The sequence below is a fragment of the Carcharhinus amblyrhynchos genome, chromosome 26, assembly GCF_965287045.1.
Source record: "Carcharhinus amblyrhynchos chromosome 26, sCarAmb.v2.hapA, whole genome shotgun sequence".
Lineage (NCBI taxonomy): Eukaryota > Metazoa > Chordata > Chondrichthyes > Carcharhiniformes > Carcharhinidae > Carcharhinus > Carcharhinus amblyrhynchos.
The window spans coordinates 25,910,280-25,931,397 of record NC_137349.1 but is presented as its reverse complement, the minus strand read 5'-3'; the positions used below and the strand labels follow the sequence as shown (position 1 = coordinate 25,931,397).

At 44.0% G+C, this 21,118-nt stretch overlaps 1 protein-coding gene across 1 annotated transcript in view; it reads right to left on the bottom strand.

The window, feature by feature from the left end:
- Nucleotides 1-11,566: 11,566 nt before the first annotated feature.
- LOC145358698 (neurturin-like) overlaps nt 11,567-21,118 on the bottom strand; it is a 114,917-nt gene continuing 105,365 nt past the window's right edge. The window contains exon 3 of the mRNA XM_080212926.1: nt 11,567-12,494. Coding sequence (XP_080069052.1) covers nt 12,046-12,494 — 449 coding nt within the window. The 3' untranslated portion in view covers nt 11,567-12,045. The remainder of the gene's footprint in view (nt 12,495-21,118) is intronic.

Genomic DNA, 21,118 nt, shown 5'->3' with positions numbered 1-21,118 from the left:
AATGACAAGGTCTGTTTCTTTTTAATACTTTTTTTTTAGTTTTATGCTCTTTCTTATTGTTTGGGATTCATTTTTAGTAACTGGAGCTCTTGCTCAGAGGTAAAAGCTGGCTCGGTGTCACATTTCAGATTGTTCTTTTGTACAACCACATTCTCTCCCCGCACCCACCAATTTTACCCATCAACAGATTTGTCCAGCTCACTGTGGGCAGTCTTTGTCTCATCCCGTTGAAATTAGCCTCATCCAAATCAAGGATTTATATAGACGATCCATATTTCTCCCTTTCAAATTAAACATGGAACTTGATCAGATTATAACCTTAAATCACACAGCATCAGACTATTTAATAAGTCTGACTGATGCTCGTTACTCAATGCAATGAGGCTTGCCCACTTGTTGGTTAAAGGACTTTCAAGAAATTCAAGACACGAGCTGATCTGCTTATTCCAAACTACGAGAAAGTTAACAGCCCCATTTAAAGCACACTGCCTTTCACACGATTCTCTAATCTGTGCATCCTGCAACTTCATGGCTTCTATGAAAGGCCTACACGTAATTCCAAGTACAATTTTAAATCCTTTTCTATTAATTTTACCCATAAATTCTGCACTGCCTGCTTACTTCTCTTATCATTGAAATAATTACATCCTTAATCATTAAGGCCACTTCTCTTCTGCCAATTTTCTCCTCCTTCTTGGTGACCCGATAACCTGACATACTCAGTCCCCAGATCCGAACAGCTTGTAGCCATGTCTCTATTACAGCTCGAAATTAAATTTGCATCTGTAATTCATTTAATGTGTCCCTTACACTCCCTGCATTTGGCGAGAATGCTTACTTGGGCTAGTCACCCTTTCTGCCAAATGTCCACCATCCACGCTCCCAGCACAGTCATCTTTCAGCATAATTAGGTTCCTAAAAAAAGTTACCCACTTCTTCCACAATGAAACATTACCACAGAGTTAAACTAATCAAGACCTTCTGTTGGCTATGGACTCCAGTCCAGATTAAGTAGCTGCTTTCAGGCAACCACAGATAAATCTCCAATTTTAGATGATTAGCCACAAAGGATTGCTACCAATCATTGATTTTGCTTGTCTATATGTAGAGGGCCCAGACATAGTGCCCCAGGGTTCTTGATGTTTTAATTTACATTCAGAGACTTTCATTGAAGCGTCACCCTTCTTTTAAATGTCATCTGCAGTTCATCTTGCTCAAGACGGTATAATTCTATGATATTCTAATTTCAGATGGTGCTTTAAAATTGGTTCCTTCAGACATTCATACCAAAAGACAGCACCGGACCAAGCTAGAGTCCCAGACTAGCCACACGGCTAGACAACTATGGCAAGGTCTGCAAGATATAACAGGCTACAAGGTGAAGACATGTAAAATCACTGGCTCCAACAACCCTTCCCTCATGAGCTCAATGCATTCTGTGCCTAATTTAAGCAAGAGGTCAGCGAGAGCGCACCCTCCACCCTGGAAGTCTGGGATGAACCTATTTCTGAGGTCACCATTGCAGCTGTCAGAGCAACCATCTCAAAGGTTAACCCATGGAAAACAACCAGCCCAGATAGGGTACCCGAACAAGCACACAGATTCTGTGTGGATCAGCTGGCAGGGGTATTCGCAGACATCTTCAACCTCTCTTTACAACAACCTGAGGTCTCTACCTGCTTCATTCTAAAGGAAAGCCAAGCAACGAGGCTTAATGGCTATTGTCCGGTATCTCTGACATCCATCATTGTGAAGTGCTTCGAAAGGTTAGTCATGACGTGAATCAATTCCAGCCTCTCGATTGCCTGGATCCGCTACAATTCACCTATCGCCGCAGACATCATCTCCCTGGCCCTGCACTCAACCCTGGAACACCTGGATAACAAAGACACTTATGTCAGGCTCCTATTTATTGACTACAACTCAGCTTTCAACACCATTATTCCCATGAAACTCATCTGTATTCCATGATTTGGGCCTCAGCTCTTCTCTCTGCGACTGGGTCCTGAACTGTCTATCCCACAGACTACAATCAGTAAGGATAAGCAACAACACCTCCTTCACAATTATCCTCAACACTGGTGCCCCACATGCGCCAAATGTGCGAAAACCTTAGACCTATGTAACAATCCTTTATAGACTGCCTATTGCCTGTACACATTTTAATGTATTTTCCCAATCCACTTCAATCAATGTTCCCCTTATACCTTCATAATATGGGTGGCATGGTGACATAGTGGTTAGCACTGGTGCTTCACAGTGCCAGGGACCTGAGTTCAGTTCCGGCCTTGGGTGGCTGTCTATGTGGAGTTTGCACATTCTCTTTGTTTCTGCATGGAATTCCTCTGGCTGCTCCGGTTTCCTCCCACAGTCCAAAGATGTGCAGGTTAGGACGATTGGCCATGCTAAATTGCCCCTTGGTGTCAGAGGAATTAGTAAGGTGGATGCGTGGGGTTGCGGGGATCAAACCTGGGTGGGATTGTTGTTGGTGCAGACTCGATGGGCCAAATGGCTTCCTCTGCACTGTAGGGATCCTATGATTCGCCTTCCCTGATTCTAATTCCCTTTGTTCAAATTTAACACCCTGGTTGAACAATCTCACCCACAAACATAATGGAAAATTCTGTCACATCTTGGTCACTCAATTGTCTATAAAGATTTTTTTTAACCAAGATTCCACATCGTTCAGAATATCTGTCACTTTAAGTTGCAAGCCTAATGCTTCATACAGCCCAGCACTGCTGTCCAATTTGAATAGCTTGTAAAAGTTTAGATGATTGCACTGACCAATCAAGTTACTATATATAATAAAAAAACTGGTGCCTCAGGTCAGGATACTGCTGAGTATCCAACTACTGCTGTAACACCCACCCCCAGGGGAGAAAATGTGGAGTCAAAATAAACAGCAATATGTTTCACGTTCTAACACAAGGGTTTGTGGTTACAATTATAATTTAAATATATCTGCTTTGTATAAAATGGAAGGGCACAAGTCCATTTGATTGCAAAAACAACTTTGAGAGAGAGTTGGACAAGTAGTTAGCAAGAAAGATGAGAGAGAGCTGTTTTGTTTTATTCATTTGTGGGACATGGGCATCGTTGGCTGGGCCAGCATTTATTGTCCATCCCTAGCTGCCCTTGAACTGTGTGGCTTGCAAGGCCACTTCAGAGTTCATCGTAGAAACCCTACAGTACAGAACAAGGCCAGTTGGCCTATCGAGTCTGCACTGACCACAATCCCACCCAGGCTATATTTGCATATCCCTACATATTTTACCTACTAATCCCTCTAACCTCAGGACACTAAGGGACAATTTAGCATGGCCAATCAACCTAACCCGCACATCTTTGGACTGGGGGAGGAAACTGGAGCAAACCCACGCAGACACAAGGAGAATGTGCAACTCCACACTGACAGCGACCCAAGGCAGGAATTGAACCCAGGTCCCTGGAGCTGTGAAGCAGCAGTGCTAACCACTGTGCAACCGTGCCATGCCGTGAGAATCAACTACATTTGCTGTGGTTCTGGAGTCACATGCAGGCCAGACCAGATAAGGACAGCAGATTTCCCCCCCTAAAGGAAACAAATGGAGTTTTTCTGACAATCTACAATGGTTTCATGCTCATCAATAGATTCTTAATTCTAGATGTTATTTATTGCATTCGTATTCCAGCATCTGCCATGGTGGAATTCAAACCCACTGCCTGACTCATTCCAGTCCCCTCTCCACTATCTCTGGCCTACTTGAGAACATGTTACACACTGGATAGGCTGTGTGAAATTGCAGTGATAATGCGATCACTCCCAGGAGTGACTTTAATATCTGCTCCTGACCCTACAAGTGCAAAATCCAGGCCCAAATCTTTTCTAAACTGATTCCATCGTAAACATTTCCATATCATTGTAGCATGAGTTAGATGCAAGAATAATATCCAATTATTAGTCACTATTGCATCAGGCTATCAAAGGTACCTTAACATTGCCACACTGTTAGAATATCACCCTGTACATCATCTGTGCTTCTACCAACAAACAACTTCCTTAATTTTGAATAATTTAGCTCCAAGTTCATCCAGAAGCAGGAGAACTTTGTGCTGTGCACCATTAGAAATTAGAATGATGCCAGCTAAGCAGTTTCTATTTAAAAGCAAACTAAAGGAGATGACCATCAACCAATCAATTTATCATCCTAAATTGCTGACCATTCTGCATCCTTAGAGATATCGGTACGTAAGATCTGACATATCCATTGTGCACCATTGACTTGCAGTTACAATTGATTGATGACTCTGAAATAAAAAAGATAATAAATGATACTTTCACCGGTCTCCATGTGTTTGCGGTAACCTTTCCTCGAGTATTGTGCAATAGCTTAATTCAGCCTGTTACAGCTCTCTGACTCTCCACAAAACTGAAAAAGCTTTTCCCATTCTTTACACATCTCCTTTGTCATTATCCGTATCATTAATCTAACTAGGGGAGAATGTAACTGGCTGTGGGGTACATGGTTATTCATGGCCGCTTTGACCATGTCTACAGAAGCAAAGTGAGAAATGTATTAGCAGCAAAGTTTCATTACAAAGTGTGGGCCATGACACTTTGCTCATTATATTAGCCTGGACCAATGTTCAAGGCATTTTTGGTGTTGGTGAACATACAATTCAATAGGACAAAGGATAATGGAAGATTAAGGGATGGATTTCCGCTACCAAAATGGGTAGCTCAAATCAGGACACTTTCCAACTCCGCAGACGCTCATACTCACAACTTTTGCTCAGGGGAGGAGGTGGGATAGAGTCACCAACTCCTGAAGCAGAGAATAGGCTGCCCCGGGGACAAGTGGATAATTATTGAGATGGGTTGCAGTCTGTTTTTGTTAATGTTTAAAGAGCAAGAGATTTAAAGAACTATGCATCATGACACTGGAATAAATCTTATCCTCCCATCAAGAGCGTTTATGTCTACTCATCAACTTTTGATTCCCACACTGCAGATTAAGGTCCTTGCAACAATCTGGATGAAGTCCAAAATCACTGGTTTATGCTGGTGGGGTTTTCCATTCTGATTGTCTCTGCTCCCTGCCCTCCTCCCACCAATGATGCAACGGGAAACTGTTAAAGTTACTGGGGTCCTGGGACCTGCCCCTTCATTTCTCTTCAGCTGTGCATTGAACAATACAATGGGGAAGCTGTCTTTGGGGCTTCTTTGCTGATTTTCCTGCCTGCCGCGCCACTCTGTCTATTTTTGAGAAAATTCCATCCTTTAACACAACTGAATAGCTTGCTAAGCCATTTAAGAGTCGATCACACTGCAATGGGTCTGGAGTCCCATAGAGCCAGAGTAGAGTAGCTAAAGAGAGCAAAGGGCATTAGTGAACCAGAGGGACTTTTAAAACAATTGGTAATAGTTTCACAGTTACAATTATAAAGATTAGATTTTAATTTCAGAATTTAAATTCCCCCAATTATCACAGTGGGATTTGAACCCATGGCCCCTGAGGGCCATGGTCTGGGCCATCGGGGCTGCTAGCCCATGACATTGCCACACTACCACTGCCTCCCTATTTGAATCACCAGCCAGGAGTGCCTTGATTAATAGTGAGAGGTAGGGGAATTATATTCAGCAATCATTGCTGCACTTAATAAGTAAACCATAGTGCAGCTACCTACTTTTTCTGGGATTGAATCCACATTCCCTGTACAGTACTCTTGGGACTGACACCAGCATTCATCTCCACTGCATGCTTTGGTCCACCCTTTGGCTGGTGCCATGGCTACTGGGGGTAAGGGGGCTGTATGGGCTGTGGCAAGGCTGAGCATTGAGAGAATGTATCCATGAGGCAGGCACCTCAAGCCAGCAAGAGTCTTTGAGTGCAGACCCCTAATGAACTAGCTGGATGCTTAGAGTAGAACCATACTAGCCCCACAGAGGCACTTAGAACCCAGGGAAGAAAGGATATAAGGCATCTATATTAAGCCTTTCATGATCTCGGAATGTCCCAAAATATTTTACAGGCAATTAAGCACTTTTGAAGTGTTGCCATTATTGTAAATGTAATGCAAAAGGAGACATAAGTATCTTAACTGTGGGAGTGTAAAGAATTCATCAGCTGTTGCAACAACCATACTGGAGTGTTCCCTGCTCTCTCATCTCAACATATTTCCCCTGTCTTTTCCAGGTGACTGTGGGAGGCACTGTGACAAGAAGAGCACCCTTCCATAGATATATTCTGCTTATATTTTCAAATTCAGCCTGTGGATTCAGTCCCCAAATGCGCCAGGACCATGACAACTCATACTTCCAGAGGACCCACATCAGTGCATATTGGACCTGACCAAGGACTTCCAGTGACGAGCAACCTATTCTTGAGAAGAGGTGTCTCCACATCCTGTGGCAAAGCATAACCCTCCCTTCTAGAATTCTGTCTGAAGCACACAGAGGGCATATGCCAATCAAGAAAATGTTTTTTAGCCTCAGCCTTAGACCAGAGAAATACCAAGCACCACAGCGTCCATTCTTGGAAACACATGCAGAAAATTCCCAGCACAGTTGGTCCCCTATGGACCACGTAGAACAATGACCAAAACCAACAGGACATCTACTAAGCAGGATTCTCCAACGCACACCTAGAAATCAAATGCAAAGAAGTCGCTGAACACTATGGGCTCCCAGTGTAGCACAGTCACATCAAGATTCCTTGCAATGCATTCTGCCACCTGCAATCAAAGTTACCATGGGCCAACTTCATAAAATGTATACTTAATCAAACATGTTAGGGAAAAGTATATATTTTTATTAAAAGAGGACTAGGGACAACATTCATGACTTAGAGTTAAGAGCACATACTAGATAAATGCTTACACAACCAGTCACAAATGAACTTTACTGACCCTGAGGGCCCATGTCAGTAGAGCTCTCCAGTAAGGACTTGGAAACCAACTGTTTACTGTTATAGGGACAAGAGTTCAGACAAAACAGTGGCACAGTGGGCAGCATCGCTGTCTCACAGCTCCAGAGACCTGGGTTAGATTCCCGGCTTGGGTCACTATCTGTGTGGAGTTTGCATGTTGTCCCCGTGTCTACATGGGTTTCCACCGGGTGCTCCGGTTTCCTCCCACAATCCAAAGATGTGCAGATTAGGTGCATTGGCTGTGCTAAATTGCCCCTTAGCATCCTGAGATGTGTAGGTTAGAGCGAATAGTGGGCTAAATATGTGGTGTTACAGGGATAGGGCCTTGTTGTCGGTGTGGACTCGATGGGCTGAATGGCCTCCTTCTGCACTGTTGGGGTTCTATGATTCTAGATCAAGTACAGTTTCTGGGAGAATACAAAGGCCAGAATTCTGTGGACATTCATGCCCCACTTGCGCTGCAGGTGAGGATGGAGAATTTGGCACTCAGCCATATTTCCATTCATTGCAATGGGACCTGAGAATCTCGCCACAGCCAGGGAATTCTGGGCTAGGAGGAGATAACTAGCCTGCTTGGGTGAAGGAATATAAATCTATATGTAGACAAGATTGGAATTCAAACAATGTTCTGTGTACGTGACCAACAACATATAAATACAGTGAAAATTTGTGATTTGGCAGAGTGCTGTATTAGGAGTCTCTATGGCAGTGCTCCCTGTATGTTTGAATAAGTGATCCTGACCATACCTGAGTCTCCTGAGATAAGTTTGCAGAAGTCCATCACTACACACACATTTGAGAATTTATTGTTAAAAAGTGGTTGTAATCATAACCGTCGAAAACACAACAGCTCACAGAACGGATGGGAATGGGTTCAGCCACTCAGAATTGTTTACAATCGTCAGAATAAATTCGGATTTGGAGGCAAATTTGTCGTAGACCATCATTCTCCCATCACAGCATCCCATCCATTGAAGCTAATGCTCTCAGCTGCAAAGGCTCAGGTGAGGCTCATAAAATCCCACCCAAGACCAATGGAGGATTCTGTTTTGCAAGCCTTGCCCGCCCCAGAATTAGGGCAGGCAAGGCGGTAAAATTCCTACCATAGGAAGGGTCTTTCTAGGCCTAACCAATGCCTAGAAATAAAGAGCAAAGAAGATCCCAGGGCCTGCGTTAAAGAACAATAAGAATTCAGGTTTATTTATCCACATAAATTAATCACTTTCCAGCTGAAAAAGAGCCAGTGAGTAATTGAATACTAATTCCCACTTTGTCTTAACAGCCGACACGCGAATAACTCAATTCCACATTCCATGAATGTTTTCACTTTTTATTTTCAATTTAACAAGTGTATCTCACAGGTAATATAGGAAGAGACTGTAATGAAAGGAACTCTGCTTTGGCACATTATACTGTTTCAAATAAATAAACAGATTGTTTGTTTGTAATAATACTAAATAAATAACATAATTTACTCTCCAATAAATAGACTGTTTCACTGACACCGATGCATTGCATCAAATTGTTTCAGTCGGTCATGGTTGTCCAACACCAGAGGCAGGAAAGAAGATGAATTTGTACAGTTATGTCATTCAGAGGTAAATGTTTAAGTGCTTTTGGTTTAAAAATGAGAATGTAAAGCAAGAGAACACAGCAGTCCTCACACGATGCTCCATTACCAGTACAAGGCTGCCAAATAACATTTATTGTCTCCTTTTTAAAGATGTGTCAACTATCCATCACTTTTCCGTCTTTTTCTACTCACAAAGATCTCCAGTCAGGTTAAAGCATCATTTAAGGATAGGTTATTAATCTGTGTCCAGATCCACCATTCTATCTAGTGACAACCTCACATATTCTAACCTTAAAACGTCCCTCGCTATTCACCAGTGCCGTTTTGCTGTCTCTCTCTCTCTGCTCTTTGTGAGAGTCAGGCTGGAGTAACTCAGGAACTGCATCTCCATGGGTTAGTGTCATGTTGCCACCTCACCTCGAGGCTGACTTGACCTAGCTCCCTAACAGAAAGTCTATAACAGTTAAAAGTAATTAACTGGCTTGCTTGCCTTTCCCATCAGCTGTAGGGTAATGGTGTGGTCTACGAAGGGACAATGTTCAACCCATGCCAACAAATTGTCCAGATATAGATATTTATAACTGCTGCACCATTATTAAAATGAAATTCTGGCATGGCAACTGATCCAAGGTAGGACAGAGGCTAAAAGATACTGAGATTGGTACCACTGGAATGCAGGAGTAGAATTCAGGGTGTGATACTGTGGAGGTTGGAGATTCAATTGGATTTTGCATTAAATTTGTTTATTAAGAGACAATGATTTGTCATCTGCCAAAAATTGGAAACGGGATGTTTCAGCCGAAGTGAATATGTCGTGGGTAGACAGGAGATTAATGTGCGGTTAATCTCACTAAGATAACAACATCAGCAGGTTAGGCTTATGAATGGACAGCCCTGACTTTTACATTGAAACATTCATTAAACACAAATGATTCAATTCCATCCCTTCCCATAATTACTATTTTGAGAGTAACCATATTGGGAGGGTAGGAATGGTAAAGGTAGGCAGCGGGGGAATGGGGAATGGGCACTTTGATGACAACACCACATGAGGCAAGGCCTGTTTAGAGGCCAGAATATCAGAGCCTAGGGTCAGATAAGGAGTGCTCCAGCACTTCCAGTTAATCAGGACAGAAACTAAATTAAAAACATTACACAATCAATGGAACACTACACTAAATTTATTAATTTTGTATTAAATCTTGATAAAATGTTATGAACATCCTGCAGTGCTCTTTTTAGCACTTACGATGCAACCTGACTTAATAAATGGGCTATTGGCACAGGCTCAGTCCCAGTTAAATAATAACTCTGGTAAACCTGGGAAACATTTAGGTGTTAGGATTCGTAGACCAAACCTCTGGGGTTACATCCCGATCCTGTGATCTTAGTCTCAGTGGCAGAAAAGGTCCATCCATGAGCTTGCTGTACCATGAGAATTGCCAGACAAGAGCTGACCAAGTTCCCTCTAGTTTGCCTTCTGTCATCCTGACCGTGAATGAGACAACAATAATGGTGTGTCTAAGGGCATCTAGAGCAAGCCTACTTGAGTCCGTAAGTGATCATCCTTCTGTAGATCATTTGTCCCTTTCATTTGTCTTAAGGAACTTGTGTTTAAATCAGAACTGTTGGCAACATAATTGTAGCAACAGTGATATGGATAGTCCCAGGGCCACATCAATGGTGTCAGTTGTACAGGTACTTATAAACAACGTGTGAGGAACATTAGTGCCAACATTGGTAGAAGTGAGGACCGGTTGCTGGCATCCTGCTGTGTAGCACATACAGTAAATCAAGGATAACAGTACTACATATGAACAATAGCACAAATAATCGGCATTGATATGAACGTGTGAAGGAATCTGTGATTTCAGTCTGATGTAATGTGCAGTTTCAATGAAAAATGCAGACTGTTTGGATGCGAATCTCAGAAATTCTTGCAAGAATCCTGGAAGCTTTCCTTCCTCACTGTACTTACTGCCTCCCTGCCAAGCCGGGAGCAGCTAGCTGCCAAATGCCCTCCTTATCAGCTTAGAATGGCTGGGCTGAAATCACTCAATGTGATATTAATGTTGAATATCAATATTGGCATCAAATTGGTTTGCCAGTCGTTCCACTGTAGCAGCAACCCTCTAAAACCTTCATTAAAACAGACGGCAAAGGAATCTCATAAGAACAGGAACCGCAGCAGTTCAAAAAGGTGGTTTATCACCAACTTGTCAAGGGTAATTAGGGATGGGCAATGAGCAAACACACATCCCAAGAACAAAGAAATGATGGCCAAGATTCTCCAATCTTGTTCGCTCCGCCACCACTGCCAGCCAGAATGGAGAATTTGGAGATCAGCCAAAACTCCATTCGCTGCAGCGGGACTGGAGAATCCCAGCTGCAGGCGAGGTCGGAGAATTCCAGCCATATCTTCACTATTAAAATCACTCTGGATGATATCAACCCGTAGAAAACATGGCGGTGATTGAGACAACAGAGGTAATGGCTTGACAGAAATGGGAGGGGGTGAGGGAGACAGAGAGAATGGGTACTGGAACCAACAGACGTAGTGAGGCTGAGAGGCGGGGTGATATAGTGAATGAAAGACAAGGAAAATGAAGGTTACTGTTGTATATATACTGCTTTAGTCTCATATTGTGAGTATATAAATAATCTGACTCTATTATCTAGTCAGGTAGCATCGCAGAATTCTGAATTTCAACCACATGCCTGTCGACACTAATAACTGGGTGGAATTTCACACCCTACAATCACTGAGTGTTAATCAGCTTTGGTTTGGTCATTTCAAAAGGGATTAAGCTGACTAGCAATGCAACACTGTGACTGCGACCCAGTACAATCCTTCAATGATTTGTCTGATCTAATCCTCAGAAGTTGACGGGATTCAGGTCTTTATGATTTACAGGTGCCTGCTTATCAGCTTCAGCCAGTCTGTTCATTCTACCACAGACCAACTAAGAGTATTACAACTCTTCCCAGCAAGTCCGGGGAGGCTGGACTCCACACCTTCTGCACCACCGGCCAGTTAAATGAGAATTGTGGTTTCATCATTTTGTTATCTCATATATATAATATATCTATATTATATATATATATATAAATATAAATATGTGAGGGAGAGGGGGAAGAGAGGGTGAAGTCATTCAAAGCATATTCCTTCTGCACAAACCATAACCCTGGAATTCCCACCCTGCATTGTAGAATCTATTACGTCTGGTGAAAAGTACAACTGCAAGACAGAAACCCACATTCCCACTTGACACAAGGCTGGCCACAGAGTTGTACTTTAGAGCACATTTGGAAACATAAAGGCCACATGGTATGGCAAACATAAATTTGCTGAAAAATTCTTTGTCGAGCCTGCTATTTCTTGATGCGCTGTAACTCTTAGCCTCAGCAGGGGTGGAGATTGTTCATCCCTACCCATCTCCTCCTGTTGACATCTCGCCAAGAAACCGTACTCTTGAGCAGGGCTCAGGGCCGAGCAAGGGCTGAAGGCTCCTGTCCATTGTGAGGAAGAGACTTAAGTAATCGTGTCGTGTGGTCGGTCCCTCAAACGCAGCCACATTCCTTTGCTGAGAGTTGTCGGAGTGTGTAATAACGAAACTTATTATCCAGGAAAGAGACATCATCGTCATAAAGTGTGGGCCGACAGCATGGCCGGGCTCTGACCTTCTCCTTCTTAATTCGCTTTGAATTTCTCAAAGCTTTCAGAGTCAGGTCATAGTTTTTCTCTTCAGCATCGCAGGAGCCGGTGCAGTATCTGAAACGCACGACCTCCTCCGAGACATGGGCAAAGCCCAGATCGCTGACTGTCACATTGATCTCTTTCAAGGTGCACCCACTGGCCGCTCTTGATTTTGCTCTTTTACTCCTTAAAGTCATTCGTGAATGAGTCCGAGCCTTCCGCTTTGAGTCGGGTGATCTTCTGTACCTTTGAATCAAGGTTCGAACCAGCTCCTTGGCCTCTTCGTCCGTGTGGGTTTTAAATATACTCTTATCTGAAACAAAGAAGTTAAGATGATTACAAAATAGTAAGATTAACCTTCATTACAAAACTGTTCATCCTACTGATGCTGTGTACCCTGCAATAGAGGGACAGAAATTTGGGTTAGAAGCTAGTGCAAAGCAGGCAGTATCACATCAGATGTCACTTATCCCTGACACATGTGACCCCATTTGTTTTGTACTTAGATATCATTTATCAGCATCGACAATTGGATTTAGCCGTTCCTGTACATCGCTACCCAATGATGTTCCACCACGTGTTCAAAAGACCCTCAGTGCTTCCAATGCCACTCCGACTTCCTAAGTGTCAGGGCCACTGGGGTTTTCAACACAAGCTCTGAGAAGCTCAGTGTGTGGGTGGCACGGTGGCACAGTGGTTAGCACTGCTGCCTCACTGCACCATGGACCTGGGTTCAATTCCTGGCTTGAGTCACTGTCTGTGTGGAGTTTGCATGCTCTCCGTGTGCCTGCATGGTTTTTCTCCGGGTGCTCCGGTTTCCTCCCACAGTCTGAAAGACGTGCTGGTCAGGTGCCACTGACCCAAACAGGAGTGTGCCAACAATGGGAATTTCATGATGTGGAGTTGCTGGACTGGGATGGGCACAGTAAGTAGTCTCACATCACCAGGTTAAAGTGCAACAACTTTATTCGGTAGCCCGAGCTTTCGGAACGCTCCAAAAGCTCGTGCTACCAAATAAACATGTTGCACTTTAACCTGGTGTCAGGGGAACTTCACAGTAACTTCACTGGTATTAATGTAAGCCTTACTTGTGACTAATAAATAAACTTTGCTGGCTTTTATTTTGGTGCTTATTATTATATTATATTACACTGTCATTGTTTCTTTCACAAGGTTGGGTAGTAAGCATCAGGGAAACGTTATCTTACAGAGACCGTGTTTGAATATTGTTCTAAAATACATCAACCTTCAAGGGTCACGGCTGTTTCAGAGCTCCAGATGCTCTTCTGTCTGAACTCTCCAGATGACTAAGGCTCTGCTGCACCTTCTGTGTTCATTACAATGAGACAGTACAGGAACTCCAGAAACCCATTTGACCTTTGAATCATATTCCTTCCACAGAGATTGTACAATGTGTTCTACTATTTGCCCAACACATTTCATCTCCTGGAGAAGGGCCCCCAATCATCTGCACTGTCCTACAGAGGTAAATGAAGCAAAAATTCTTCATTTCTGCACTCAGTTCTTGCCACAGCCTAGAATCATAGAATCCCTACAGTGCAGAATGAGGCCATTTGGCCCATTGAACCTGCACTGACCACAATCCCACCAAGCCCTTTTCCTGTAAACCCACATATCTACCCTCCCAACCTCCCCGGCACTAGGGTCAATTTAGCATGGCCAGTCAACCTAATCCACACATCTTCGAACTGTGGGAGGAAACTGGAGCACCTGAAGGAAACTCACGCAGACACAGGGAGAACATGTAGGCTTCACACAGACAGTGACCCAAGCCGGGAAGTGAACTCGGGTCCCTGGCGCTGCGAGGCAGCAGTGCTAACCACTGTGCCACCAGACATCCTAAATAAGGTGCTTTCAACTACAACATTTTAAGTAACGCTAAATCATTAGAACAAGAACAGGTACAGGAAATGAGGACACACAAACTGATTCACAAATGTAAGCATCCATCAGCATGAAAAACTTCAATTCAATTAGAAATGTTCTGTACATTCCATCCTATAAACAACCAGAAACAGCAAAAAGAAGGGAGAAAGACAGAGAAGAAGCCATCAACAGTATGAAATGCAGCTGTGTACAACTTTGCTTAGTCGATTCAGGACAGTCGAAAGCAGATCTTACAAATGGAGCTGAATGTGGAATATAGCCAGGTTTCTCAGTCCAAAGATGTGTGAGTTAAGTGGATTGGCCATGCTAAATTTCCCCTTCATGTTAGTGGGACTAGCTGGGGTAAATGCATGGGGTTACGGAGACAGGGCCTGGGTAGGATTGTGGTCAGTGTAGGCTCGATGGTCCGAATGGCCTCCTTCTGCACTATAGGAATTCTCTGATTCTACATCAAAGCAGAATCCACATGAAAAAGGGCAAGCTGTGATGGAGTGTTAGAGGGGGAGGTAAGAATCAGCTTCAAACTAGCTAGGGCTTTCTCTGCTATTCCTAGAATGATGGTACCTGCTTTAAGCAACATTTCCTCCTCTCCCTGTGTAAAAACAGAGGCAAAGAAACATCATGAAATTGAAAGTCTTCTAAAAATCAGAGTTAGTACATATACTGAGTACATATTTAGATGTACCAATTTTGCAGGTTAGCATTTGGCCATTTTCACACACTAAGCTTGCCTCCAGAGGTGGGTGTATTTACAATAATTAAGCAATAGCACCGGGGAACCAAATTTCCTCAATCCCATTCTGTTACTGACTTGTGCTTTCTAAGGCCACCAGAGTACTTGGGGTTAATATTGTCTTGCATAGTTTAAATAAATCAGAAAAATGATAGGAGACTTTCACAGTAACGTCATTGCAGTGTTAATGTAAATCTACTTATGACACTAATAAATAAACATAAAAACAATGCCAATGCCTGCATGAGCAAATATTTGGCATGCACTGTGTGAGCAGGGGCAGGTGGCAAAGGAATATGTGGTGGTAGATTGGTGCCATTCGTAGGCTTGGCTTCAAAGATAAGATGCCAACTAATTATTTCCTAACTTAAAAGGTACATTTAAATATAAGTTTTGCAAAACAATTCTCAGGTTTTCTGGAAATGGCAGTGGGCCCTACATTCATAGCTCCATGGGTCTGAATGTTGGTACATTCCCTGAATCCAGTCAATGGGAAATTCCCAAGATTGGGAATTCTTGCAAGTAGTGCCAAAATTGCCATCTGCTCAGCAGATTAACAAAGTAGATGGAACTTGGACCCAGCACCAAGCTCAGCATGAGATCTTGAGGACAGTATCCCAGTGTTCCCGGGTAGCATCGATTCCCTTGCCCTGCAAGTCCTCTACTACTCATTTTTCCACAGGGCTTTTCCCAAGAGGAAACCTGGAGCCACAATACTCACCATTAGCTCAAACCAATCAGCAGCAATTAAGAAGGAGGTGCTAATTTACTAGGGGTTGTTTTCAACAATACATCACATTAATGTTATCCCTATATAAATAGTTAATAATGAGACTGGGGTTGATTGAGATGTGCAGATGCGCGTTGGACTGGGGTAAACACAGTAAGAAGTCTCACAACACCAGGTTAAAACCCAACAGGTTTATTTGGTAGCAAACACCACTAGCTTTCTGTCTGATTTCAAATCCTCCAAGCCGACTTGGCCAAAGATCTCCCACTCACCTGACGAAGGAGCAGCACTCTGAAAGCTAGTGGAGTTTGCTACCAAATAAACCTGTTGGACTTTAACCGGGTGTCATAAGACTTCTTACGTTGATTGAGATCCCAGACAGAGCTCAGCTGACCACCTTGAATGAAGGGTCATCCTGACTCGAAACGTTGGCTCTGTTCTCTCGCTACAGATGCTGAGATTTTCCATTTTCCGTTTTTGTTCCAGTGGGTCAGCTGCTTTGGCCCACAAAACATGATGGGTGCAGTATAAGATCTTAAATGTTACATGAGGAGAGTCAAAAAGCTTAGAGATAATTGGAGGAGATCCACCAGGACTCATCACTAACCCCCGGCAACACTGCTACAACATGTGATGGAGACACCTCAAGTTTACTGAGGTGTATCATTCAAGGAATCATTCTACACCAGGCTTGTCCAATGTCCGGGTCTGCAAGCTGGCTGGGTCCCATGAAGCCCCTGAGGTAGTTTTCAAGATGATGGCAAATAGAAACTGCTCCTCCAATCACAGACCATTCCTCTCCTGCATGTGCTGCTGATAAGCTTGAACCTCTCAGCAACAAATGTGGGAAACAAGCAATCTGTGATGGAGGAACAGCAACTCGCGACAGTGAGTGGACTCCAGAAACACAGAGTGAGAGAGAGAGAGATGGATAACTCATCGCTCTGTGTGTGTGTGTGTGTGTGTGTGTGTGTGGTTTGGGAGTGGGGGGAGAGTGCATCTGTGTGTGTGTGTGTGTGTGTGTGTGTGTGTGTGTGTGTGTGTGTGTGTGTGTGTGTGTCTATGTGTGTGTATGTATCGGGGGGTAGGGGAGGGAAACTGAATGTGTGTGTGTGTGCTCTGGGAGTGAGGGGGAGAGTGCATCTGTGTGTGTGTGTGTGTGTGTGTGTGTGTCAGGGGAGTATGTGTGAGTGTGTGTGTCTGGCTCACTCGCAGTCTCAGATTTCCCACTCACCCTTACCCCCACACAATCGCACCCACTCACACGGTGGGTGATGGGGGTGAGTATGGAGAGATTGGGAGTGAGGCAGGCAAACAGACTCAATCTCTCTCACACTCTAATGGTGATTTTTTCCATTACACTTCCATCACTAATTGCTTTGATATTGCCTTATTTTTGCCCACCTGAGGGAGAATTATTCTTCCCCACTGAGGGGGGATTTAGCATGGCCAATGCACCTACCAGCACAATCTTTCAGATTGTGGGAGGAAACCAGAGGAAACCCACACAGACATGGGGAGAATGTGCAGCCTCCACACAGTCAGTCATCCAAGCCGAAAATCGAACCCAGGTCCCTGGTGCTATAAGGCAGCAATGTTAACCACTGTGCCATCGTGCCAGCCCAGTTGGCTACCCTACTGCCATTCTTGTTTCTCTGATCGAGAGAAGCAGCCTATTCTGTGCTTTGTTGAAATCACCAGAAAGTCTTTCAGTGTATGTATATCTGGGCTGGTGCCTGTTTCAATATGGTGATGATAATGTAGCGGTGATGCTTGTTGGCCGGAGGTACTGACTGTCACATCTGTAAAAGAAGAACATTTCACAAAGTGAGTACCTGCTCATAGTTAAACACGCTGTTCCTGCTCAGATATTACAGGATGCATTTCATCTTAAATCAGAGTCGCTGCTTTTTGCTGGTTGCAACATATTTGCAGAGATCACGTTGGCAATTGTTTAATCGAACAATTCCTTTTGGATGTGAACAAGTGCCGTGCCGAGACAGCCGAACATTTTCACTGCCATTTAATGGCATCCCTGCAATATTCGTTGTTAAAAGTATGAACTCAACATTGTGGGTTTCCTCCGGGTGCTCCGGTTTCCTCCCACAGTCCAAAGATGTGCAGGTTACGTGCATTGGCCATGCTAAATTGTCCCTTAGTGTCCCAGGATGCAGAGGTTAGAGGGATTAGTAGGGTAAATATGTGAGGTTACTGGGGATAAGACCTTGGTGGGATTGTTGGCAGTGTAGACTCAATGGGCTGAATGGCCTCCTTCTGCACGGTAGGTTTTCTAATAGTAATACTGAAGCAGCCCTTCCTCTATACTCCCAACATCATGTGGCAGAAACACAAGGAATTAGGTCAGGTATGGCCATTACAGGCTTTCTCAAACATTCGCTGGGATCAACAATGGAGGATCCCAGACATCGGATCCTACACTGGCATTCCTGCAATTTTGGAACCCATTTCTAACGTTCTGATCACAGGAATTTTGTCCACCTTCTGTGCAGTTACATTTTTTTGTCAGGGAGACTTTCTACACAATGTAAACAGTGTTTGACATTCATAAATACTGGCTCTGTGCTATTTCCAAGATTTTCAGATCAGCTGATGAAATTCCAGCTCCCACCCAATGCTGATGCTCTGTGGGGGTTTGGGCGGGGCGGGGGGGGTGGAATGTGGCTGGGGGGTTGGGGGGCAGGGGGAGAAGAGCACACTACATTCTGGCACAACAGCAGATAAAAATTGGCAGCAAGGGGTGGCACAGTGGTTAGCACTGCCACCTCACAGTGCCAGGGACCCAGGTTCAATTTCGGCCTCAGGTCACTGGCTGTGTGGACTTTGCACATTCTCCCCGTATCCTGTGGGTTTCCTCCAGGTTCTCTGGTTTCCTCCCATGCCCCAGAGATGTGCGGGTTAGGTTGATTGGCTATGCTAAATTGATGGTGACGGTGATAGGAGCTGGTGCAGGCTCAATGGGCCAAATATCCTCCTTTCTGTACTGTAGATTCGATGATTCTATTCACGATTTCCAAATCATCATGTATAGGAAGAGTAATTTCCTCAGGGAGATGGGTGCACGAATGGAAGGAAGGGGGATAAAAACAGCACAGTTCAATTGGTATCATTCTTAATTACTTGTGAAGAAACTGAGGAACTGATAGAGGAGGGCATGGGAAGATTGATTGGTAATGGAGAGGACCAATGAATAAAACAAAACTGGGGAAGTATGTTTCATATACATATGATATAAGGCGATACTGTGGCACAGTGGTTAGCACTGCTGCCTCACAAAGTCAGAGACCCGGGTTCGATTCCTGGCTTGGGTCACTGTCTGTGTGGAGTTTGCACATTCTCCCTGTGCCTGCGTGGGTTTCCTTCAGGTACTCCGGTTTCCTCCCACAGTCCAAAGATGTGCTGGTTAGGTGGACTGGCCATGTTGAATTGCCCATGGGCACTAGCTAGGGTAAATGCATGGGGTTATGAGGATACGGCCCGAGTGGGATTGTGGTCGGTGCAGACTCAATGGGCCGAATGGCCTCCTTCTGCACTGTAGGGTTCTATGATTCTGAACAACTATTTTCTGACCAAAGTCAAAATGATTCCCTTGCCTTTGAAACATGGGGACTTGAACAGGGTGCAGTGCTTGTGAACTGAGTCTTGAGCTGGCGGAATGAGGATATGGATGTTGGAGAGACACTGCCAAAAACATTTAGCAGTGTACTTGATACACCAGTGCCATTATTTTTCCCCTCCTTAAGTTAAAGCTCAGCTACCTCAACTTCCTGCCCTCTAACACTGCTGCATCAATACTAGTAACGACAAGTTCACTTCAATCCTACTGCGACCATTTATTTGTGTGTGTTATATGAGAGGCCGCTGTGTTCTGAATGTTACCATCTGTCTGGAGGAGTGGTGGGAAGTGGGAGAGCTGGTAAATTGATTGTGGAAGGTGTTGGGAAGGGAGCCTATCCTCTTCTTGCTTCCATATTACCAGCTGTGGGAATCACCACAGCCAATTGTGGCAATTTAGTGTTTAATTAAGGAATATGCCCCCCACCCCCATCCTTCTGATATTTAACCAGTGTTGGGGGGGGGGGAAGCTTCTACCAAGTGGGGAGATGGTGAGGTATACTCCAGGATAGTGGGGTTTCCCCCTCTTTGGCTGCTCTGCCTTATACATCCCTCCTGTTCCTGGCCCTCACTACTATCTCCTTATCCTTGCGGATAAAAAAAAACTTCCTTCCTCTATGAGAGTGACTTGCCTTCGCTTTGCCTTCACCTTGTGGTCTCAGAAATTGGCCACCTCTAAAGGTGACATTGCTGCCCCTCTGATTGGGCCAGCAGTTTGGTGAAGTGGGCCATTATCCTCAGCAGGACTGTGATTCTGGTGGTGTCCCTTTAATTGGCTGGTGCCAGTAAAGTGCCACTCCAGGGTCCTGCTGCCCACCATCATGGGCTCAATCCAACTTTAGCCTTGCTTTCTTCCCTAGTGAAAAAGTGGGTGTCATTCATCGCAGGGAAACAAACTAAAATGCGGACTATGATCCCAAAACACTCCACATCTCTCCAGACATCCAATTTAATAAAAAGGAATTGGGGGGAGCAGTGGTATAATGACATTGTTGCTGGACTAGTAATCCAGAAACCTAGGGTAATGCTCTGGGGACACGGGTTCGAATCCCACCATGGCAGATGGTGAAATTTGAATTCAATAAAAATTTGGAATTAAAAGTCTAATGATAACCATGAAACCATTGGTGTAAAAATCTATTTGGTTCACTCATGTCCTTTCGGGCAGACAATCTGTAGTCCTTGGCTAGCCTGGCCTACGTGTGACTCTTGAGCCACAGCAATGTGGTTGACTCTTAAAGTCGGGGGTGGGCAATAAATGCTGACCCACCAGTGGCATCCACTTCCCATGAACAATTAAAAAAAAATGAACTTAATGGGTGGGATTTTACAGCCTCACTCGTCCCAAGACTGTAAAAGGGTCAATGGACCTTCCCATGCTCCTCCCCTCGTCTGTTCCAGGCTGGGTGGTAAAATTCCAATCATTCAGTTAATTTATTTAGCAGTAACTTTGGTCACAGATTTTTACTCAGGGCTGGTTTTCAGTTGTCCATCTCTTCAGTAGTTTTTCTGAATTTCGTAGTTTGTCAGGTATGCTTGGGGATTGAGGGAAATGTTTTGCACAACTTTCCCTTAAGAGGTGAAATAAACCAGCTAGAATTCATGATAAAAGACAGATTGTATCTGGTCTCTCGTCTCTTCCTGTTTCTGGCTGTTTATATTCTTATACAGAGATTCAAAATGCAAATGATCACAAGATTTCAAGCATCTGACTGAATGTTAAGAATATTAAATCCATATTGTATGTAGTGGCAATGGCATGTAATTCTAACAAATGTTTATGGGAAGGAATGAACCATTCTGTTGGAGGCACTTAGTGCTCAGTATAACACTGTTTATTCTACGATAAAGTGTTGACATACAGCTCACCTCATAAAGGAGAGGGCACGAGTGAATACTAATTAGGCAAAGTGACAGACACAGAACTCAGAAA